General features: G+C 46.9%; 1 protein-coding gene across 1 annotated transcript in view; it reads left to right on the top strand.

Moving 5' to 3' along the window:
* Positions 1-897: 897 nt before the first annotated feature.
* LOC142185127 (ubiquitin carboxyl-terminal hydrolase 12-like) overlaps positions 898-25,359 on the top strand; it is a 29,993-nt gene continuing 5,531 nt past the window's right edge. The window contains exons 1-6 of the mRNA XM_075260382.1: positions 898-1,137; positions 10,497-10,577; positions 12,262-12,475; positions 19,591-19,817; positions 24,158-24,234; positions 24,514-24,597. Coding sequence (XP_075116483.1) covers positions 1,090-1,137; positions 10,497-10,577; positions 12,262-12,475; positions 19,591-19,817; positions 24,158-24,234; positions 24,514-24,597 — 731 coding nt within the window. The 5' untranslated portion in view covers positions 898-1,089. The remainder of the gene's footprint in view (positions 1,138-10,496; positions 10,578-12,261; positions 12,476-19,590; positions 19,818-24,157; positions 24,235-24,513; positions 24,598-25,359) is intronic.

Genomic DNA, 25,359 nt, shown 5'->3' on the forward strand with positions numbered 1-25,359 from the left:
CAGAGATGGAGGGACATGAATCTGGGGGCAGAGATGGAGGGACATGAATCTGGGGGCAGAGATGGAGAGGACATGAATCTGGGGGCAGAGATGGAGGGACATGAATCTGGGGGCAGAGATGGAGAGGACATGAATCTGGGGGAAGAGATGGGGGGGGCATGAATCTGAGGGCAGAGATGGAGAGGACATGAATCTGGGGGCAGAGATGGAGGGACATGAATCTGGGGGCAGAGATGGAGGGACATGAATCTGGGGGCAGAGATGGAGGGACATGAATCTGGGGGCAGAGATGGAGGGTGTATATGAAACTTGGGGAGAGATAGAGGGGAACATATAATTTACAGGTGACTTTCGGAGGATTATACTGTGTGGGGGGCACATGAAAAATGAATGAGAATGGGTGGAGTCAACATAAAAGTGGGCGGAGCTAAATTTGCTGTGGCGCGCTACCTGTGCCGCACATTTTGTCCCTCTTTCAGTTCTTCAAAAGTTGTGAGGTATGGGTATAATATAATATATGGGGGGGGGGGGTGACTGTATAATATAATATATGGAATTACTACAAAAAAACCCCACTTTTTGGTCATTGTGTAATTTCTTGCTTTCCTTCTATATGTAGCAGCCCACCAATACTGAGGATCCCCCCCTATATCCCTCCCTATATCCCCCCTATATCCCTCCCCATATCCCTATATTCCCTCTGCCCATTCCGCGGGCGCTGTCCAGTCACTTCCTGAAGTAAAGCCTGGGCCTCCGATCACGTGACAGGCCTGTACCACATGACCTCCACGTCATGGCGCCCCCTGCTGCCCCCCCTGTAGCCCGCAGCGGCCCCGGGCACAGACTCCAGAAGCCGCTTCTTCACACAAGTGACTTATTGCCCTAATACACATTATACTGCGGCCGCCGTGCGATTGCCGCACCGCTTATACGGATCGTGTGTACAGGAACCTGCGCTGCTTTCTCCATGTTTCCGGTCGGCGCAGTTTCGCTGTAGCACAGCAGCGGGCGGAGCGCTTTCCCGGTGACCCTGCTGCGGCTGTCAAGGGCCGAGCTCCGGTTCATCATGGCGACGCTGGAGGAGGGCGGATGGACGTACTGATGACCGTCCGTAAGATCGCCTCGATCTGTACGATGGTGAGTGCCGGGGCCCGGCCGAGGTGACGGGGATGCGGCTCCGGGGAGTGGGGGCGAGGCCCGGGCACGGGGAGGACACTGGAGCACCACAGGGGGCGCCACACACCCCACCACAGGTCCCTGTATGCCCGGGCCAGCAGGGGGAGCCACATTAGTCAGTGACTATGACAGGTCTGGCAGTGTGTTAGTGTCTCCCTGGTTGTCAGATCTTCCCATGTGACAAGTATACACACCCATCCCTTACACCTAAATAACTCCCCCGCACCTGTCACCTAGTGGGGCCGTATGTGCAGGGTGGGGCAGGAGGGCGATCCTATATTTACCCCGCGCCCCTGCCTCCATCGCTGCCTGTGCCTCGTCCTTTATCAGCTGGTGTTGCGTCCGGTTGTGCGTTTTGTTGCGTCTTATGATATTTGTGTCTCCTGAGGTCGGGCTGTGGAGTGACCTGGCCCAAAACCCTGACTCCGACTCCTTCCTAAACGATGGACCCACCACACTGAGTCGCCAGCAGTAAAGATCCAATAATTCAGTATAAAGCGAGAAGTTACAATCCTCTGAAAGTAACAATGTGACAAACTACATCATTCTACGATATTAATTGCACAGTCTAATGAACGAGGTCGCCCTGTGCTGGACATTTAGTCCCCATCTCCAGGACAGGCGATGATTGTCCCTGATCAGGAGGACGGGGGGATGAAAGGCCCTTTAAGGTCTCCTTGTGATGGAGCGCCAGTGTCCTGGTCCAGAGATGACCGCCCCATAGATGTGACCAGAGCGGCGGTCGTACAAACACTCTGACGTTCCATTCACAAGGAGGTCCTAGGGGGGATTTTTGGGCCCCCAGTGATCAGGGGCTAAGTGTCCATCATGGGAAAAGCCACTTTATTTTGAAGTCAGAATCAGTAATTTTTTTCCCTAGATTCTTCTCCAGCCCAAGTCAGTCCAGACTTCTAGTTAAAGGGGATGTCCAGGCAAAAATCAGCCTGGAGCATTGAAAAAAAAAAAAAAACATACTCTCCTGTCCCTGATGCTGCAGTGTCATCCTGGTGTGTTCTGGTTCTGTTGCTGAACAGGTCTCTTCTGGAGTTCTGCTGATAGCGGTCACATGACCAATCTGCGAAGGGGTCGCGATGCCACTACCTGTCACACCAGGGGTCCTCTTGCTGAGGCCGCTGATTGGTCTCAATGGTCATGTGACCAGCAGCTTCAGCGGAACTCTGGAAGAACAGGAACAGGGGGACACCGGAGCATCGGGGACAGGAGAGTATGTCTGGACAACCCCTTTAAGACTGGCATGTAGTACAACAGTAGGAACCGTTTTCTATGCTGGCGTGAGGTTGATGTTAATTTTGGTGCGTAACTTTTTGGCATCGATTTCACATGTTCCTTTTTTTAATGTAAATTGTGAGCCCTCATATCAGGATCAAAATGTACATTTTTCCTATCAGTATGTTTTTGTAGAATGAGAGGAAATCCACACAAACATGGGGAGAACATACAAACTCCTTGCAGATGTTGTTCCTGATGGGAATCGAACCCAGGACTCCAGCGCTGCAAGGCTGCAGTGCTAACCACTGAGCCACCTGTCTATTTTGCAGCCAGGCTGTGTGAGACACAGGGGGCGCTCTGATATCATCCGTGTGCCGCCTGTCAGGTGCTATAAAGGACACAGGTCTTGTAGTGACATTTCGTGTTCTGTGGCAGATGCGAGTTCTCCGTTAGTGACGGTCTGATGACCCCGTGAGTTCAGAGGTCGTAGTCGGGCCTGACCCCTTTATTTCGCTTAGATTGCACCAGAGGCTTGGTCAGTTCCAGCAGTGGTCATAGTCAGGGCGGTGGAGTCGGAGTTGGGACCAGTTTTGGGTGGAGTTAGGAAATGTTACCGATGCTGGTTTCTATAAATATTTATTTTAAGTATTCTACATTGTTACATTGTCACATTCCATTGGTCGTTGTATAGCTGTGATGATTGGACTTTCATAGGGGTTCAGTCCTGTTACCGGAGCTTTGCTGCTTGTCTGTGGCCATTTATGAAGGATTTGGGGTGGGGTTGCTTCTCCTGCCGACTCCACGGCCCCGGTGACTGATGTCCATGGTATTCGGGCTTTCATTTCCCTCCAGTGATGATGGACATCGGCCCAGTGTTACATGTGTTGGGCCTGCACGTCTTTGGTGGACTTGGGAGTGACAGAGACTTGCTGAACAAGTGATAAAGGGGCTCTCCAGACTGTACCCCAGAATTGGTGAAATGTCCTCCTTATTCTTAATCGAGGTGACGTTATTAATTCTGACGCTGATTTGGGTCATAATCGCCCAGCCCTTGGTTATAATGTTAATGCCATTAGGCCATCAGTGATAGATCGGCGAGGGTTCAACACTTAGGACCCCTACAGATCAGCTTTTTGAAGAGTCTGCAGTGTTCGGGTGAGCCCAGCACTGAATAGCAAGCACAGCGCCACACATTGTGCAGAGGCCGTGTATGTTACTGCAGCTCGGCTCTGCTCGCTGACATGGGACTGAGTTGAAAACCGGTTCATGTGACGAAATTATTTAACGTTTAACTTTGTACAGTGGCTATATGGGGTCCCAAGTGTTGGATGACCCCGACCGCTGTCGGTGTGAGCTCAGATTTGGCAGCCCCCCCCCGTTACCCAATGCCTGTTGTACAGAGCAGTTTCCATTGGGCCAGAATTTTTCCTGCTTTGTTGTAATAAATTCTCCAGTTTTCGGCAGACTTGCGTCCCCCGTTAGGTATCCCGCTGCCTCGGACGTTGCCGTGACTTGACTTCTGAATTCTAACATTTTGCATTTTCCCAGCTCTGATGTAGAAATCCGATCCGCTCTCATTTCCGCTTTGTTATTCTACGTCTAGACTGATTCTTGTCTTTTCAGAATCTTTGCCAGCGTGCGACGTCTGCGAGGAGATTCTCATTTCCATGGAGTTACCGCTCTTTTCCTGGATCCGTTTATTACATAGAATGGCGATTTGGTCCCATTGTGAGATATACGAGAGCAGTGTGTGGGCAGATCTGGTGGGAAGCAATGACCAGGCCTCTCATTCAGTCCAAAGACAAAGCTCACCAATCATTGCAGGGACAGGGATGTCTGTGGTCTTTGTACTGAATATGCTATAATGGATCCTGGCAAAGTTGTGCACCACAATATGCAGAAGCCGTCCTGGTCCATGTAGTCCGCCCTCATCTTATTCCCATTATATTGTAGGATAGATACGAGGTGATCCCGGTCATTCTTGCATTCACTTGCTGTAGTTTTCCCAACTTTATCTGCTCCAAGCACTAAACGATGCTATAATATATCCTGATATCGCTTCTGATCCCTCCCAGCCATTCTCACATTGTCTTCCTCTTTTTCTTACGTTTATTTTTTTTTTGGTTTTGTCTCCTAAACCTTATAGACCTTTAACGTATGTAAAAGTTTCCATCACCATTATTACAACCCTTGTATGTTCTCTATATCTTGTTGTAATCCCCCTCCCCTGCGCCTCTCTCGTCACCTTCCATGAGTGCAGACATGCCGGGGCCTGGACACTTTGGCCTGACGTATTTATTAAAATGCATTTTTCTTTACGTCTGTTCCTAAGGGGGCATTCGCACGGGGCAGATTCTGGCGCGACTTCATGCGAATCCCAGCCATTTTGCCCCGTGTGAATGCCCCCTAACCGGTGTGGATCTCCATTTTGGCACAGGGTGCTTCAGGAATCATTCAAATTTTGCACCTGCCAGGCCTTTGATGGGTGTAAGAATCTCCACTTTCAGTAACCCTGCGCTATTATTCCAGATTCCAGACTGGTTATATCTCTGACTATACAGCCGAGCATCCTATTGGCTTTCCCTACTGCGCTGTGCACTTATTTTGTCGTGTCCCACAGACTCTGGGAAAGGTGAAGTTTGACCTATAGGCTGCATTACAATCTATGGCCGTTGTCTCTTCTGTGAGCGATCGTTCCGTGCCTATATGATGTGTGATGTTAATGCCGGTGTGTTCTGCTGCAGCGGGGGGTGTTTGTGCAGCTTTTCCATGTCGGCAGGGTGTTCTCTCCTCATTTTGCTGATAGGACTCTGTTTAGCACAGTCACAAAGTGAAACAGATCAATACCGAGGCTGACGCTGCAGTAATGTGGGAGATGGAGCCGGACGGCGTCTACGACTCACCGTGGCCTCTTAGTACCTGCGTTTAGGAGTTAAATCGCTGTGCATTAACCTCGGAGAGTTGTGTTAAGGGCACTTGTGTAAGCCGCGCTGTTTTACACATCATCCTTAATCCCCGATGCAATTCGCTTGTTTAGCAAATGATTTGCTGACATGGCGAGAAGGACTGTGGAGTGTTTGGCAGGTACCCGCCTAGTCTTTCCTGGTAACGTAGTACCCTCGCGCTGTCTAGGCTCGGACGGACACAGATTTTGTTGCATTTTAGAACATTTTGAGCCGATGCCGTGCAATGGACAAGGCCCTTTATGGATAGTAGCTGATCAGCAGGGGCCCCAGGAGGGAGGGGGAAGGGGTTGTCTCGATGAAATCGCCTCTTTAGGATTCATTTTTACTTCGGTCATAGGCAAGGGGCCAAAGTGGCAAACAGGCTATGTGACGGTGCAAACGGCTGATCTGCGAGGTCCCAGGTATTGTCCTTCACTGACTGCTGCAGCTTTTGGCCTTCACACGACCGCTTTAGATACAATTTATATTGGGATTTTGCAATAAGAGATTTTCTTTTTTTCTATTTTCCGTCTTTGATCCCGTTTAGTATTTTGCAGCAGTGGTCGCTTTCCTGCCCAGATGCTGCGGGATGTAAACACTGCCGTTCATCGCGGTTTTCCCCATTCATGACCAATCTAATAATCCCAGTAAATGAGGGAATCTGCACTGCTTACTGGCAGATGTTCCCCTGTAAATGATACTCTATATGGCGGAGCGATTACGTTTTACGTCTCACTTGCGTCCTCCGAGACTGGCACACTGTACCGGTATTAAAGCAATTACTTTCCTGCATTACAGTAATATCCCAGTCCCAATGAAACCTGCAAATCCTCGACTAGCCTGGCTCCGATAGAAGCAAGCGCCGGCCTGGCAAGCGTCGCCTATTGAGTTTGTGTAAACAAGATGTTGCCGGCTGTCACCGTTAATGGCTGAGTGATGTCGCTTGTGGCCTGACGGCCGGGCGTAATGAATTGGTAATGGGTGAAATCAGTCAGCGCCGTGTGTCCGCTATCATCGGCCTGCAGATATGGACGTGCCCACCGGGGTTGTGTTGTCAGGCCAGGGACTTGTCAGCGGCTCGTCCTCTTCCCTCTCTTTGGCAGGCTTTGCTTTCGGTGTGTTTGCTTTGGCTGCTGTCTGCGTCCGGAGCGCTGCAAGGGCCATGGACTGCGAGGGGTTAAAGTTAACGTTGGTTCTCCCCTTTGGTCACTGACGTCATCTGTCCGGTGCTCTGTATCACCAATAGTCCGGTCTATGGCCGTGTCGCCGGTGCAGCCAATAATCTCACTTCTTACTAGAGTTGTCTCACCCGCACGGTCACCGGGCTCCGCACAAACCAGTCAAGCTCCACCCCAAGCTCGCTCAGCCCTGTCTTTATGGACCTTGATCTACGTGCCGGGGAACAGAAAGGGGAAGTTCACATAAATTTTAAAAAACATCTTTCATTTATTTCTACGTCAGATTTTTTTCTCCTCTGTTTTTTCAGCTAGAAGGAAAAAAGAAACGTCGTGATCGATCTTCAGGCCGATTTCGCTTTGCAAACCCCATAGGAATGAGAGGGAGGCGGGAAAAATGTGATGGGGTTTTTGCAAAAATTGCATCATAATCCACCAAACAGTGCAGGAGATAAAAAAAAAAAAAAAAAAAAACATGTCCAAAAACTGATTCCCGATTCCTGAAGCAGATTTTATTTCGGCGTCTGAAAAAATCCTACGAACTGGCCCAAATGCCCCTTGTACAAACTCTTCCCGTATTGCTGGAAGCATGCAGTTGTCGAAAGTGACTTTGCACGCTGCAGCATTGGAGGAGTGTTTTGGTCCCAACCCGTTTTTGTATACTGATGTACTAGCCACAGGTTAGGCAGTTAAAGGGATCCTTTCATTGGATTTCCTTTTTTTTCTCCCTAACACGTAGGAATAGCCTTAAGAAAGGCTATCCTTCTCCTACCTTTAGATGTCTTCTCTGCGCCGCCGTTCTGTAGAAATCCCGTTTTCCACCAGTATGCAAATGAGTTCTCTCGCAGCACTGGGGGCAGTCCTCAGCACTCAAACAGCACTGGGGGCGTCCCCAATGCTGCCAGAGAACTCTCCAGCGCCGCCTCCATCTTCTTCTGGAACGCCCTCTCCCTGCGTCGTCTTCCGTTCTGGGTTGCACTCTTCTAGGACCGCGCATGCCCGGGACACAAGAAAATGGCTGCTTACACAGTAAGCTGGTGTAAGCGGCCATTTTCTTGTAGACCGGGCATGTGCAGTCGGCTCTGCCCGAGGCCTAGAAAATGGAAACCCATGACAGAAGAAGACACAGGGAGAGGGCGTTCCAGAAGAAGATGGAAGCGGTGCTGGAGAGTTCTCTCTCAGCATTGGGGACGCCCCCAGTGCTGTTTGAGCGCTGAGGACCGCCCCCAGTGCTGCGAGACAAATTATTTGCATAATGACGAAAACCCGGATTTCTACAGAACGGTGGCACCGAGAAGACATCTAAAGGTAGGAGAAGAATAGACTTTCTTAAGGCGTTTCCTATGTGTTGGGGAGAAAATAAAGGGAATCCAATGATAGGATCCCTTTAATATCTGATCTTTAGGGGTCCGATGCCTGTCCCCTTGCTGATCAGCTTGCATTACTGCTGTATATAACCTTTATTGTGAGCTGTAATGATGTCTCTCAGTCCGGCCCTCTCGCTCTGTCTCTCGTGCGTCATTTAGATTCCACTCGCTTGTGTTCGTCTTCCTTTCTCCATATCCGTTCCACGACGTGAGGTCTCTCGGTTTAGATTTGCTAATAAGGTTTTATTGAGCGTCCGTTCCATTGAGTATATAACCTGTTTAAGATCACAATGTTAATGTGGAAAAAACACCTCTGGAGGATCCTGGGACGAGCCGGCGCGGTCTGCTGTACGTCTGCGGGGTGTCACATAGTGTGCGGGGTTCTGTATTATCACCATTATATTACCTGCACTAGGTCGGAACTTGCTGCTGGATATTTGCTTGAAATAAACGAATGAAGGATGAAGATGAGAATACGGCCTTAGGGCAGGCGTCTGGTCGTTCAGGGGTTAAATGTATCTCTGGGGTCGTATAAGTGAGCGATCCCCTATAACGCCCTTTGCCATACGTAAGCTTTGTCTTATTGTGTAGCGGTGACGCTGCGATGGTTTGAGGTGACGTTCCGTCTGTGAAGGTCACCTATAACGTAACACACACCAGTCTTGTATACGTTGGTGTCGGCCCCGTCTGCGAGATATGTCTCTGTTTATATCCCTTTAGGAACATAAAATGTGAACCCTCAGCGGCAAAGAGCAGATCCGGAAAGATCTATTATTACGCCAATGTAGATCACCCAACTTTCCTTTGACTCCTGTCTCCATTCAAGGAGTGGGATCATAATGATGTGTAAGCGGTCCTCCTTAAAGGGATAGACTCATCGTAAGCAATCCTACTATGGATGTTTGTTCCTCAATCACGCCAAAACTGCTGAAGGGATTTGGCTGAGATTGCATATCTACCTGGATGGCGACTGGGAAGGAAACATAGGCTACTTCATAGGCCGCTCCATCCCCCGGCATCACGACTGCTACCGGCGAACGTATGCTCCGGCTACGCTACAGGAACTGAGATGACATCATCCCAGGTCCTTCAGCAGGGCTCCGATAGGTCCGCTGTATCCGGTGGGCGGCCCGATGGACGAAGTGCGACCCGGAGAAAATGGCGGCGGCGTGATGCTCACATGAGGGCTGGCAGTGCGGTGCAGGACGAGGCGATCGGGTGTGCACAGTCTGCGCTCCGGACATAACGGTGCATACCCGAAGCGGACACGTGGCCTCACTCACTGTGGTAGGACAAGTGGGTCGGCTGTGGGAGTAACCACGGGGGACTGTAGTGTTCGGTGCCGGGGGGCACGGTAGAGGACTTTGGGGGTCCAGGGGTTCGCGCAAGAGGGGTTTGGGGAGCCAGAGGGGCGCTCAGGGAGGGGATGCCGCGTGGGTGGGCTTTGAGGGTGCGCACGGGAGGAGGGGGCCACGCTACAGGTGTTTGGGTGGGCTGGAGCCACGAGTCACAGGGCACATGGCAGAGTTGCCCTTGGTACAGGAATTGGGGGGGGGGCAGGGACCAGCGTCACTGGGGGTGACACGAGAGGAATTTGTGAGGGGGGGGGGAAGGGTGTGGAGAGCAGCATCACTGGGGGTCACAAAAGTGAGATTGTAGATTCATAGATTGTAAGCTCTTGTGAGCAGGGCCCTCAGTCCCATTGTGTGCAATTACTTTCTTTGTAATGTATCTTTCTGTCTGTATTTGAACCCTACAAATTGTACAGCGCTGCAGAATATGTTGGCGCTATAGAAATAAAATTTATTATTATTATTATTATAAAGTGAGGAATTTGGGAGGGGGTAAAAGGGGTCGCCTGGAAGTTGGGTGCGCACGGATATCCGGATATGTACCACTGCCGACACGCGGGCGCAGGCGGATCGTCCCTACCGAAGACCCGCGGGCAAATGCTAGTGTATCCTATATGTAAAGGATAATGCCTTCTAGTTGCCTGTAGGGTGGACTGACGGCGTTCACTGTCTCCTTGGCCGTTGCCTTCTCCATACCCTTCATTGTAGAGGCGCTCGTGCTCGCACACAACATCTTGCAAAGTTTGGATTGTAGCGAACAGGTTTTTAAATGGGCTCTTTACAGGGCGTTCCCAATAGGGCTTTCTGCAATTTTGCCGGATTCACGACGGACGGACAACAAGCGCAAGTGTGAACGAGGCCTAATACGTAAGCCCCAGTGTAGGGGAGAAATAGAAGAAGATCAAAGATAAAGGAATGCTACAAATGCAATATTACTATGCAGAGTTTTTGTGGTTACACGGATGATATTTGGATCTTGTTGGTTTTCATGTGTTTCCAGTTTTGCTGCGATATTTCCAAACATGGCGATGTGAAGCGTCCTCGTGTCAGAACATCGTCTGTGGTTAGGAAATGGGATTTAACTATTGTAGAAAAGGAAAGTTTCCAGAATTCTCATTAACATTCTGTATTTTGTGCAACATTGTTACCATGTCTCATTTTGACATTCCCTCCCCGACCACGTTAGCGGCGTCTTCACATTTGTCATCGTCACATTGTTTGCGGTAACTTTGTTTCTTTTTGTTCCCATAGGGCACCAATGCCTCAACATTGGAAAAAGAAATCGGCCCGGAGCAATTTCCCGTAAATGAACATTATTTTGGATTGGTCAATGTAAGTCGTGTTTCTTTTTTGCATCATTTCCCGCCTCGAAAAAGAGTCTCTGAGTCCGTAGCAGATTGGGACAGTTAAAGGGGATGTCGTAAACCACAGGCACAAAGTGTCATGACGTTCTAGGACGGATCATTGCGTCACATCCGCCCCTCCCCCGGCCACTGACCTGACAACATAGCGAGCGTCCTCCTAAATGACATATCGCGGCCTATACACTTTATACACAGCTTTCCTCTGCTTGAGTGGCGACCGGGTGAGAGACGGCAAATGGGGAGTAAACGTTCTCACCGGGCTATGAATAGAAAAGCTAAAAATATCGCCGCCCGCCTTCTATTTCCGCCACGTATTACGGAGGGGACACTTTCATGCCATTTGCAGCATAGTTCCAAATGATCGAATCAGGACGCGTGTATTTAGGCGCCGTGCCAGGACGTATTCGCTTCTCCCGGCCTGATGTGTATTGTGTGTTTAATAGATGGCCGTTTATTTTTAGAAACACTTTGCTGAAGCTTTCAATGCCCGGCGGCGTATTGGAGGCGGTGCTTGTGATTATCCCCGTCACGATCGCGTTCCGTACCAGTGGCCATAGAAATATTGACTCTATACGACTTATAGGCTTATCCTACTTTCTTCTATATGAGATTTTCCTCCATTTTCATGCCGATCTCCCTATAAGAACAATTCAGCACCGTATTCCATCACGTGCATGGGCCCTTAAAGGGATTCTACTAGAGATGAGCGAACACTGTTCGGATCAGCCGATCCGAACAGCACGCTCCCATAGAAATGAATGGAAGCACCTGTGACACCGGCCGACCGCCAGCAAAGTCTTCCATTCATTTCTATGGGAGCGAGCTGTTCGGATCGGCTGATCCGAACAGTGTTCGCTCATCTCTAAATTCTACCATTCGTCTCTTACCTTTAGACGTGGTCTCCGCTGCGCCGTTCCTTAGAAATACCGGTTTTTACCGGTATGCAAATGAGTTCTCTCGCAGCGATGGGGGCGGGCGCCAGCGCTCAAACAGCGATGGGGGTGTCCCCACCGCTGCCAGAGAAGAGTCTCCAGTGTCGCCTCCTTCTTCGTCCGCAGTGTCATCTTCAATGTCTTCCGGCGCAGGCTCGTAACTTCTAGCAGAGCAGACTGCGCAGGCCACGGGAAAATGGCCGCCAACAATACTGTGCAAGCGGCCATTTTCCCGTGGCCTGTGCGCCTGCACAGTCGTCTCTGCTCAAGGCTCGACACCTAGAAGTTACGAGCCTGCGCCGGAAGAAGACATTGAAGATGACGCTGCGGACGAAGAAGGAGGCGGTGCTGGAGACACTTCTGGCAGCGGTGGGGACGCCCCCATTGCTTTTTGAGCGCTGGGGCCCGCCCCCATCGCTGCAAGAGAACTCATTTGCATACCGGTAAAGACAGGTATTTCTAAGGAACGGCGCAGCGGAGACCACGTCTAAAGGTAAGAGACGAACAGCCTTTCTAAAGGCTACTCCGACGTCTTATCTACAAAAAAAAGGTTTTACTGGTAGAATCCCTTTAAGGGGAAGGTTCAGGATTAGATAACGTGATCACTAGAAGTTTTGGTGTCGCAGCCTAACCTCCTCCACATTGATACCCATAGTATATCTGTGATCGGTCTCCTTACGATTTCCTTATTCCCTGTTTTTCTGTTCCTTCACCTTCTAGTTCGGCAACACCTGCTACTGCAACTCTGTTCTACAAGCACTTTATTTTTGTCGTCCGTTTCGGGAAAAAGTTCTGGCATACAAGGTCCAGCCGCGGAAGAAGGAAAGCTTACTCACCTGCTTGGCGGACTTGTTTAATAGCATCGCCACGCAAAAGAAGAAAGTGGGGGTCATACCGCCCAAGAAATTCATCTCCAGACTGAGGAAAGAAAATGGTATGCTGATAAATCCAAATGTTAAGGTCGATGGTCTCTCCCGTGGCGTTTTTGATTGATGACCTATCCTAAATATACCACATCAATTGAAGATCAATGGTGGTCCGACACCCAGGACCCCCGCTGATCAGCTGTTTAAAGGGATCCTATCATTCAGACATGATTTTTTCTAAATACCACGAATAGCCTTAAGAAAGGCTATTAGTCTCCTACCTTTCGTCGTCTTCTCTGCGCCGCCATTCACCTACAATCCCGGTTCTTGTCGGTATGCTAATGAGCTCTCTCGCAGCATTGGAGGCGGGCCCCAGCGCTCAGACAGCACTGGGGGCGTCCCCAATGCTGCAAGAGAGCTCTCTCCAGCGCCGCCGCCTCTTCTTCAGCAGCGTTATCTTGGTGGGTTGTAACTTCTAAGGCCTCGGACCTTAGGCGGAGTAGTCTGCCACTTGCACAGTATTGGAAGCGGCCATTTTCTCGTGGCCTATGGGCATGCGCAGACTGCTCCGCCAAGGCCTTAGAAGTTACAACCCACTGCCGGAAGAATAGGAGGAAGATGACGCTGCTGAAGAAGAAGAGGCAGCGGCGCTGGAGAGATTTCTCTTGCAGCATTGGGGACGCCCCCATTGCTGTGAGAGAGCTCATTTGCATACCGGCAAGAACCGGGATTGTAGGCGAACGGCGGCGCGGAGAAGATGGCGAAAGGTAGGAGATGAATAGCCTTTCTTAAGGCTATTCCGACGTTGTACTTAGAAAAAATCATGTCTGAATGATAGGATCCCTTTAACCCCTTAACGACTGGCCCATAGTAAAATTACGTCGGCACTGACAGGTCCTTCCTGACTGCCCTATAGTAAAATTACGTCGGGCAGTCAGGGAAGGATTCCCTGTCAGTGCCGACGTAAATGGAGCGGATCTTAGCTGTACCTGACAGCTAAGACCCTGCTCCATTACCCCCCATCGGAGGGGTCTCTGATCGGGGGGTTTTAACCCCTTCAGTTCCATGATCAAACATGATCACGGAACTGAAGCGGTTCCGTGATGCTGCCGGTATGATCGGCACCCCCCCGGGGCGAGATCGGGGGGTGCCGATATGAAAAACATGCAGTCTGGGGTCTGGCCAGTGACCCCAGACTGCTAAAGACCCCCAATACCTGGTTGATCCTGCCCGGGGTAAGAGGAAGTCAGACGCAGGCAGCCCCTGCGACTGACTTCCTCTAGACGCTGCAAGACACTGACAGCTGTGTCCTGCAGCGTCTAATAGAGAATTAGTGATGCTTTTATCAAAGCATCACTAATCCAAGTGTCCTAAAGGGACACATGAAAAAGTAAGAGAAAAAAAGTGAAAAATAAATAAATAAAGTTTATAATAAAAGTGAATAAAGTTATAAAGCCCCAAAAATGCCCTTTTTTTTATAGAAAATGAATTATATTTAAAAAAAACCCTAAAAATTAATAAAAACAATGCATATTTGGTATCACCGCGTCCGTAACAATCTGTACAATAAAACTGAAGCAACATTTAATGTACACGGTGCACGTCGGAAAAAAAAAAAGGAAAAAACCCGCCGAAAGTAGTGATTTTTCGAATCTTACCTTACAAAATATGCTATAAAAAGTGATCAAAAAGTCATATGCACCCCACAACAGTACCAATAAAAAGCGCAGGTTGTCCCGCAAAAAATAAACCCCCAAACAACACTGTCAACTGAAAAATAAAAATGTTACGCCTCTCAGAAGATGGCGATGCAAAAATCACTGATTTATGTCCCCAAATGTGTTTTTATTCTACAGAATTAGTATCACATAAAAAAATAATACAAATGAGGTATCGCCATAACCGTACCGACCCGCAGAATAAAGGTCACATGTTACTTATACTGTACGCTGCATGGCGAAAAATTAAAAAGGTAAAATGCAATGCCAGAATTGATTTTTTTCTTTTTTAAATCCAGCAAAAAAGGGTTAATAAAATGTATTCAATAAGTTGTAGGCACCCAAAAATGGTGTCATTACAAAATATATCACATCCCGCAAACAGCAAGCCCTTATATGGCCATGTCACCATAAAAATAAAGAAAATATAGCATCTAGCAATGTCAAGGCAAAAAAAAACCAAAATCGCCAAATTATTAGAACACGACTGGCTGCATCAGGAAGGGAATATATAAGCTGTGCGAGCGAATATCAGGGGACACCCCAGATTTACAGCTTATGAGCGAAAAGACACCAGAAGTGACCCCCAAAGTGACCCCCAGAGTGACTCCACCAATCATAGGAGCTACTGGGACATAGTAGGGAATGTGGTGTTCCCAATGTCCTCCGCACAGCTTATATATTCCCTCTTCGCCATCCGCTGTGCGGTCATGTCCGGGATACTAATACTCACTACACCCCCTGAGAAATTCTTTGGGGGGTGCAGTATTCACAATGGGGTCACTCCTTTGGGAAATCCACTTTTCTGGTACCTTACAGGCTCTACAAACATAACATTCGGTTCAGATACGAAACATCCAAATCTGCTCCAAAAACCGCATCGCGCTCCTTCCCTTCTGCGCCCTGCTGTGCGCCCAAACTGGAGTTTATGCCACATTTATGACACATGTATGACACTGGTGTATCCGGGATAACGGACGTAATGTCATATGTGGGAATAAACTGATATTAGGGCACAGCCGGACACAGAAGGGAAGAAGGGTTATTGGGTTTTTGGAGCGCAGACGGTTTGGCTTTTGGATGCCATGACACTTTTGCAGAGCTGAAGCGCCAGTAAAGTGGAATCCCCTGATATGTGACCTTATTTTGGAAACTACACCCCTGAAGGATTTATCCAGGGGTACAGAGAGCATTTTTAACCCCCAAGTGTTGCTATAACTTATTATCCATAAATGAATACGCAGCTGATTGTGAGAGGTGAAAATGACAATTTTTCCAGGAATCCGTCCTTTCAGTGCGTAATATGTTGTGCCCGCCTTGTATCAGAGATGAACGCTCTAAAAGCTGTTGTGCCCGGGATACCCGCTTACCAGTTTTTGGAGTGTGTATCTCTGCTGACATAAGTTGGGCACAACATATCGGGCACTGAAATGGCGAATCTCTGGAAATTTTTCATTTTTAACTTATTATCAGTTGTGATTTCATTTCTGGAAACTAAATAAATGCAACACTCAAGGGTTAAAAACGCTCGCTACGCCACTTGATAAATCCCATCAGTGGGGTAGTGTCCAAAATGGGGTGACATGTCTGCGGTTACAACTTTATTAGTAATTCAGGGGCTTTGCAAAAGTGACGTCCAAACCAAACTGTGCTCCATAAACCAAAATAGCGCTCCTTCCCTTCTGTGCGCGGCTGTACCCAAATAGCCATTTCTACCCACATATGGCAATAAGTCCGTTATCTGGGGTACACCAGTGTCATACATGTGGGCATACACTGCCATTTGGGTACCCAGCAGGGAGCAGATGTGAAGGAGCGCTATGTGCTTTTGGAGTTCAGATTTAGATTCTTCGTTTTTGGACACCATGTCACATTTGGGAAGACCCTAAAATTGCCCCTACAAAATGGGGTCACTTCTTGGGGAATTCCAGTTTACTGGCACCTCCAGGGCTCTGCAAAAACATCATGGCGCCCAGAGGGTCCCTCTATCTCTGTACCCCAAAATCTAAAAAGTGCAATGCACCTTCCCTTCTGAGCCCTGCTGTATGCACAAGCAGCAGTTTACACCCACATATATAACTTTTTTCTACCCGGGATGGCCCACTTAATAGTTTTAGGAGTGCAGGTCTCTGACAACACAAAGTGGGGGCAACGTATTGGGCACCGAAATAGCAGATTTCTTTCAAGATTTCAATTTTCATTTTGTACATTAATTTTTGGGAAGTATTTTTAGGCTCAGAATGATAATACGCCTTGATACATTCCTTGACGGGTGTAGTTTTTAAAATGGGGTCACCTTTGAGGGGTTTCCATTGTATTGATACTTTAGGGGCTCAGCAAATGCGACATGGCACCTGAAAACATCTGCCCTCCAAAACCCAAATAGCGCTCTTCCCATTCTGAGCCCCGCCATGTCCCCATACAGCAGATTATGGCCACATATGGGGTATTGCCGTGTTCAGGAGAAATTGTGTAACAAACTGTGGGGGGCTTTTTCTCTTTTAACCCCTTGTGAAAATGAAAACTTTGGGGATAAAGGGACATTTTAGTAATTTTTAACCTACACATCCCAAGGTTAGTAAAATCTGTGAAACGGCTATAGGGTCAAAATACTCACTATACCCCTCAATTAATACCTTAAGGGGTCTAGTTTATAAAATAGGGTCATTTATTGGGGTTTTAAATTATTTTGGTAACGCAAATCTTGTTTGAATGTGCAATGGGCCTGAAACATTTGGAAGCAAAATTTGTGTTCTGAAATACAGTTGGTTCTCCCTCCTTTTTTTTGTGGGGCCTACCGTGCATCCGTACATAGGATTAAGGCTACAAAGTGTACATTTTTGAACACGGGAGAAATGGGGCCATCTATTTTGGGGTGTTTTTCTTCATTTTTATGCGTTGTTGTGTAAAAAAAACTGCCTTTAAAATGACTCTTTTGTGTAAAAAATATGAGAATTTTTTGTTTGACACAAATTCTTTTAAAATCTATGGGGTAAAAATACTCACTATATCCCTCAATGAATACCTCAAGGGGTCTAGTTTATAAAATGGGGTCATTTATTGGGGTTTTCAATTGTTTTGGTAACTCAAATCTTGCTTGAATGCGCAATGGGCCTAAAATATCTGCAAACAAAATTTGTGTCTTAAAATCCAGTTGGTGCTCCCTTCTTTTTGGGCCCTACCGTGCGTCCGTACATAGGATTAAGGCCACAAAGTGTACATTTTTGAACACAGGAGAAATGGGGTCATCTATTTTGGGGTGTTTTTCTTCATTTTCATGTGATATGTGCAAAAAAACTGCCTATAAAATGACACTTTTGTGTAAAAAAAAAATATGAAATTTTTTTGTTTGATGCAAATTTTCTCAAAACTTATGGGGCCAAAGTACTCACTATACCCCTCAATGAATACCTTAAGGGGTCTAGTTTATAAAATGGGGTCATTTATGGGGGTTTCAATTGCTTTGGTAACTCAAATCTTATTGAAATGTGCAATGGGCCTAAAATATCTGCAAGCAAAATTTGTGTTTGGAAATCCATTTGGCCCTCTCTACCTCTTGGGCCCTGCTGTATGTGTGTACATAGGACGAAGGCCACAAAGTGTACATTTTTTAACACGGGAGAAGTGGGGTGATATATTTTGTGGTGTGTTTCTTCTTTTTGATGTGTTGTGTGCAAAAAAACTGGCTTTAAAATGACACATATTTGAAGAAAATGAAAATTTTATTTTTTTCATCATTTGTAATAATTCTTGCAAAACAATATTTGTTTGATCAAAATGCTCACTATACCCCTCAAAAAATACCTGAAGGGGTCTAGTTTTACAAATTGGGTCATTTAATGGGGGTTTCTGTCATTATGCCACCTATTCCTGTCTGCAAACATCGCTTGGTACAGGAAAAAATCACAAACTCAAAATTTCCAAATTTTGCTTATAAACTTGATAAACTGCTAAATTGTCTAAATTACTCAAATATGTTAAAATTATTTCAAATATGCTTGAAACACAAAAGGAATATTTAGAAATATATAACTACTAACTTTTTTTGCCCTGTATTATTGTGCATATGTGAGATATCGCAGCTGAAAATGGAAAACATTGAAAAATTTTAAAAATTTTCCGCATTTGCGAGTTTTTTAATAAATTTACGCAAGTTATATCAGTCTAATTGTACCTTCTCAGTAAAGTACAACATGTCACGAAAAAACAATATCAGAATCGCTTGGATGCGCTATACTGTTACAGAATTATTCACTGATAAAGTCACACAGGGCAAATTTCCAAAATGTGGCTTGGTCATTAAGGTCCAAAACAGGCTGGTCACTAAGGGGTTAAACCTACTTATGCTTCACAGGTCAGGTGATTGTTATATCCATTCGTCACATGGCTTGTGAGTAGCTCAGTCCCATTCCAATGAATGCGGCTGAGCTGTATAATCCAAGCACGGCCTCTATACAGTGTTTTCCCCTTTGGTTTGAGTTGCAGCACCAAAACTGATCGGGGGTCCCCGATGTGGATTGATAACCTAGCCTAAGGATAGTCCATTAATCTTTAAGCCTAGAAAATCCCTTTAATGGTCTGGCCAAGGGAGACAGAATATAAAGGGGCGACTGCCATAGACTGGGGCAATAGTTATGTATATTAAAGGGTAATTCCCATTACAGAATGTGGCGGTGTATTACTAGGATAGATCATCAGCGTATGTAAGAAAGGGTTAACCGTGTGGAGTGACCGCTGCAGCCCTCCCGTGTCTTCAGCACATCCTCCTCACATCGAATTGGTGCTCACAACCTCTTCATTCTTAAAATCCACGGGGCGACCTGTCCAAACCCCGTTTCGGGTAAGATTCACAGGACCAGGAACACGAGGACACCGCCATCTTGTGGATTAAAGCTGAACTTCTGTTCTGTCCGGTCTAATCCCTTTATCTTCACCGTACAACCTGGAAGCGGAGATTACCTAATGTTATCTCTCACTGCCTAATAATCTGGGAATATAATAATCTTTGCTCATCTGGGATCAATGAACATACAAATAAATTTACGCTTTAAACTTAGTGTAGATTTCTGCCAAGGCGCACGGACCCCGCGAGGGATGTCTCAGGTCATCAGGTGCATTATCCACCAATGCAGGGGAAGCGATGAGACGTGTGTAATGGATGATTTGCACCCAATATACAACATTGCACTTGCCCAGCGATTTGTTCATTTATATTTGGCCAGTGCCCGGTGCCATGGAGGGTCAGCGCTGCATTTAGTAAATAGGAGAATGTATAGGAATAGAAAGAAGCATTGGGAATGGAATAAAGGAAGACTAAAATAAAAGCTAAATGCAGAATTAATCCAGTGCATCGTTTGTTATATATTTCATAGGAATTTGTAGGGTTGGAGTGGACTGCTTTAACCTGCACCGTCAGAAACCGAGCACTCGGCACACAAGTAATTCAGTTTCCTCGTCTCTTACAGAACTGTTTGACAACTACATGCAACAAGATGCCCACGAGTTCTTAAACTATCTTCTCAACACTATCGCCGACCTGCTGCAAGAAGAAAAGAAACAGGAGAACCAGAACGGCAAACTACAGAACGGGAGCCTCGAGCTTCAGGAACCAGATAAGCCCGACCTCACCTGGGTGCACGAGATCTTCCAGGGGACTTTAACCAATGAAACCAGATGTCTTAACTGTGAAACTGTGAGTTCCATGTATTAGAGCAGGGGTAGGGAACCTTCAGCTCTCTGGCTGCTGTGAAACTACAACTCCCAGCATGCTCCATTCACTTCCATGGGAGTTCCAAGAACAGCGGAGCAAGTGTGCATGCTGGGAGTTGTAGTTTTGCTACAGCTGGAGAGCCGTACGTTCCCTACCCCTGGATTAGAGCATACGAAACCTATGTCTATGTCATACACAAATATACACAAATATTTTGGGCTTTACCCATTGTTGGGCTGCACCTGGACTTGCCATTGTTACCCGTGGTGCAGTCCGACAACTAGTTGTAAACTATGGCAATACCTGTGGCCAGTAACGTAAACCTACAGCACCAATAGTCTTACCATAGAAGCAAACTACAGTCAAGTATCTTGTGAATGGCGTCTCTCTAGAATGGTTACCCATCTGTTTGGCTTTGCACATGTCTTGGAAGGAAGCTTGTACGCTTAAAGGGACAAATCACAGAGGAGGCCAGTTATATAAATATAAATATATATATATATAAATATAATATATATATATATATATATATATATATATATATATATATATATATATATATATATATATATATAAATCTCCACACACACACACACATTGTATCTGGCGCCCCGTTGTCTACCGCTGTTGTACATGCCATTGGAAGTCCTGTACCACTGAGGCTAGTCATCGGCAGGAATGGACCTTGTGACATCACTGACTTTAGGTTCACACGTGCAGGTTTTTTTTCTCGTGCAAAAAATAGAAGGATAATTGCACAGCATGTAGATATAGTACTGCCCCACAGCAGGTAGATATAGTACTGCCCCACAGCAGGTAGATATAGTACTGCCCCACAGCAGGTAGATATAGTACTGCCACACAGCAGGTAGGTATAGTACTGCCCCACAGCAGGTAGATATAGTACTGCCCCACAGCAGGTAGATATAGTACTGCCCCACAGCAGGTAGGTATAGTACTGTCCCACAGCAGGTAGATATAGTACTGCCCCACAGCAGGTAGATATAGTACTGCCCCACAGCAGGTAGGTATAGTACTGCCCCACAGCAGGTAGGTATAGTACTGCCCCACAGCAGGTAGATATAGTACTGTCCCACAGCAGGTAGATATAGTACTGCCACACAGCAGGTAGATATAGTACTGTCCCACAGCAGGTAGATATAGTACTGTCCCACAGCAGGTAGATATAGTACTGTCCCACAGCAGGTAGATATAGTACTGCCACACAGCAGGTAGATATAGTACTGCCACACAGCAGGTAGATATAGTACTGCCCCACAGCAGGTAGATATAGTACTGCCACACAGCAGGTAGATATAGTACTGTCCCACAGCAGGTAGATATAGTACTGTCCCACAGCAGGTAGATATAGTACTGTCCCACAGCAGGTAGATATAGTACTGCCCCACAGCAGGTAGATATAGTACTGCCCCACAGCAGGTAGATATAGTACTGTCCCACAGCAGGTAGATATAGTACTGTCCCACAGCAGGTAGATATAGTACTGTCCCACAGCAGGTAGATATAGTACTGTCCCACAGCAGGTAGATATAGTACTGTCCCACAGCAGGTAGATATAGTACTGCCACACAGCAGGTAGGTATAGTACTGCCCCACAGCAGGTAGATATAGTACAGGCTCTAGCTGTCGATGTAATGCTGTATTGATGTATCATAGGATTGATAGCAGACAGAAGACAAATATACAATCCAATCTGATCAGGATCTGAGACGTTAGATTGTATGGATATGGGCATTATACATGTACGAAGCCTCGGGGGGGTGACCCATGGTCAGGGGATGGGCGCAGGGATGGTAGAAATAAAGTTTTTGCTGGAGTGACTCTTTAAATTAAAAAAAAAAAAAATCTCTACATAAATAACCCTAAAGCTACTGATTACATAACGTCTGCTTTATACAGCACCGGCCTTTTTATGCCTTGCTCTGATCGGCTATGACAGTCGCTTATGAAACCCCCCCCTCCCCCCCACATAGTACGGAGGAGTAAATTGCATTTTATTTTTGGTTCTCTCAGGTCACAGTAACTTGTAGTCACCATCTGTCCAAACTGCAATATTAGTCAGAAAGCTTCCAACGAGTGCCGCGCATTCACAGCTTGTGTCGCAACTTACCGTTAGCCGTTTCTTGGGCACTTCACAACTTTCCAGGTGGACTTGTTTATGTCAGAGAGTCGCCGAGATTTGGGCTCATGGAGGATTAGTGCGCCATCTTTATTACCGTGATCAGCGACGGTTACTGCGCCTTGTTCTGTCAATAGTCTGCGGTCTGATACGGAATATTGGATATGTATATACAGTGTTGGCCAAAAGTCTTGCCCCCCCTGCAGTCCTGTCAGATAATCCTCGCTGTCCCCCAGAAAATGATTACAAGCACAGACTCTTATATAGTATATAAGTGACACAGGGTATATACAGTATAAGTATTGGCCCCCTGCAGTCCTGTCAGATAATCCTCGGTGTCCCCCAGATAATGATTACAAGCACAAACTCTTTGGTAATATCTTCAGTTATTTTGCTTGCAATGAAAAAACACAAAAGAGAATGAAAAAAAAAAAAAAGTCCCATCATTGATCATTTTACACAAAACTCCAAAACTGGTGCGGACAGAAGTATTGGCGCCCTCAGCCTAATACTTGGTAGCACAACCTTTAGACACAATAACTGCGCACAACCGCTTCCGCTAACCAGCAATGAGTTTCTTACAAGGCTCTGCTGGAATCTTAGACCCTTCTTCTTTGGCTCCTGCTCGCGGTCCCCCCTGAGATGTGAAGGGGGCCTTCTCCAAACTGCCACCAAGAGATCTCTCCCCCTCCCCCACAGGTGTTCTATGGGATTCAGGGCTGGACTCATTGCTGCCACTTTACAAGTCTCCAGGGCTTTCTCTCACCACCATTTTCTAGTGCTGACCTGAAGTGTGTTTTGGGTCCTTGTCCTGCTGGAAGAGCCCTGACCTCTGAGGGAGACCCCGCTTTCTCACACTGGGCCCTACATGATGCTGCACAATGTGTTGGTCGTCTTCAGACTTCATAATGCCATGCACACGGTCAAGCAGTCCAGTGCCAGAGGCAGCAAAGCAACCCCAAACCATCAGGGCCCCTCCGCCATGTCTGACTGTAGGGGGCGTCTTCTTCTCTTGGCCTCTTTTTTCCTGTAATCTCTATGTTGATGCCTTTTCCTACTTTTGTCTCATCTTACCAGAGAACATTCTTCCAGAACGGTTTTGGCTTTCTCAGGTAAGTTTTGGCAAACTCCAGCCTGGCTTCTGTCTGTGGGTAAGAAGTGGGGTCTTCCGGGGTCTCCTACCATACAGTCCCTTCTCATTCAGACGCTGACACTGGATAGTACGGGGTGACACTGTTGTACCCTCGGACTGCAGGGCAGCTTGGACTTGTTTGGATGTTAGTCGCGGTTCTTTATCCGCCATCCGCGCAATCTTGCGGTGAAATCTCTCGTCAATTTTTCTTTTCCGTCCACATCTCGGGAGGTTAGCCACAGGGCCATGGGCTTTACACTTCTTGATGACACTGCACACGGTAGACACAGGAACATTCAGGGCTTTGGAGATGGACTTGTAGCCTTGAGATTGCTCAGGCTTCCTCACAATTTTGCTTCTCAAGTCCTCAGACAGTTCTTTGGTCTTCTTTCTTTTCTCCATGCTCAATGTGGTCACACAAGGACACAGGACAGAGGTGGAGTCAACTTTAATCCATTTCAACTGGCTGCAAGTGTGATTTAGTTATTTCCACCACCTGTTAGGTGCCTCAGGTAAGTAACAGGTGCTGTTAATTACACAAATTACAGAAGCATCACATGATTTTTCAAACAGTGCCAATACTTTTGTCCACCCCCTTTTTATGTTTGTTGTGGAATTATATCCAATTTGGCTTTTTGACAATTCTTTTTGTGGTTTTCCATTGAAGACAAATGAAATGAAGATAATACCAAAGAATTTGTGATTGCAATCATTTTCTGGAAGAACACGAGTATTATCTGACAGAATTGTGGGGTGCCAATACTTTTGGCCAACACTGTACTATAGAGGAGATGGCAGTAATCTGTGTCTATGTATTTGTTCTCGGCTGATTGTCCGGTTCTCTCTGGCCTCATTATCCGCCATATACGATGTATTACGGTCCAGCTATTTCCTGCACTAGACGCCCACCACCACTACTATTACTACCAAGCACTTATAGACAGAGACATCCAGCTCTGACCTCACATAGAAACGATTTCTAGGAATGTAAAGGACATTCGCCTTCCGCTTCTGCACCGTGACGTCTTCTGTTTTTCTGCACTTTTCAAGGTTAGTAGCAAAGATGAAGATTTCTTGGACCTCTCGGTAGACGTGGAGCAGAACACTTCCATTACACATTGCTTAAGGTGAGTCCGAGTCACAAGCCAGACGGAAGTATGAGACAGATATCTGCAAATGTTCAGCCAATCGCAGCGCGGCTTTCATTCTTCTATAGCATTGTATTCCTTTAAAGGGAACCTGGCACTAGGATTATATTCCCTGAATTAGGGGCAGAGGGGAATCTCAATGGGGCTCTTACCAGTTTTTTTTTTTGGGGGGGGACTGGTGACCATTCACTAGTAAACCCTGATCTGAGAGACTGAGTTTGTTGTAGATATTATTATATGACTTTTTGTCTCTTGCAGGGGGTTCAGTAATACAGAAACACTATGCAGTGAATACAAATATTACTGTGAGCAGTGTCGAAGCAAACAGGAAGGACAGAAGAGGTGAGTGAGGAGCCATGGGGCAATGACACGCCACGGTCTATCCTAAAACTGAGACGTCTTACTGTGATATATCTCCTTATGTAAGGCCGTGCCTTGTAAAACACTCACTTGGTTCACATCTCCTTTTGTATTCCATCCAAACTGAATACCAAACGCAATTGCAAGCGATGTGCTATAAAAGCACACGGACCCCATAGACTAGAATGGGATCCGTGTGCTGGCCGCGTGTTGTCAGTACGAATCATTGGGAACTACTTTCCTGCTGGTAAGCACACGGACCCCATAGACTAGAATGGGGTCCATGTGTCGGCCGCGCGCTGTCAGCACGAATCATTAGGAACTACTTTCCTGCCGGTAAACACACGGACCCCATAGACTATAACAGGGTCCGCGTGCCGGCCGCGCACTGTCAGCACAAATCACTGGGAACTACTTTCCTGCCGGTAAGCACACGGACCCCATTCTAGTCTATGGGGGTCCTTGCGCTTTTACAGCACAGCGCTTTGCCCTTGCATTTGGTATTCCATCTGGGGGTATCTCCATGCCAGAATCCAAATGCTGATGTGAACGAGGGATCAGGAGCTGTAACCTGTTCCTGACATTAAATGACTAATGTTAGAGGTTGGACCTGCAGGTACCAGATAGACTTTGTTAAAGGGACACTAAACCGTAGATTAACCCCTGTGTTATACTCAGCTGACGGCTTATGTTCACACGGTAGAATCTGCCACCGGGCTCCTATAAGATGCGTCGGCTTCACGG

This window comes from Leptodactylus fuscus, chromosome 11 (genome assembly GCF_031893055.1).
Source record: "Leptodactylus fuscus isolate aLepFus1 chromosome 11, aLepFus1.hap2, whole genome shotgun sequence".
In the NCBI taxonomy this organism is placed as follows: domain Eukaryota; kingdom Metazoa; phylum Chordata; class Amphibia; order Anura; family Leptodactylidae; genus Leptodactylus; species Leptodactylus fuscus.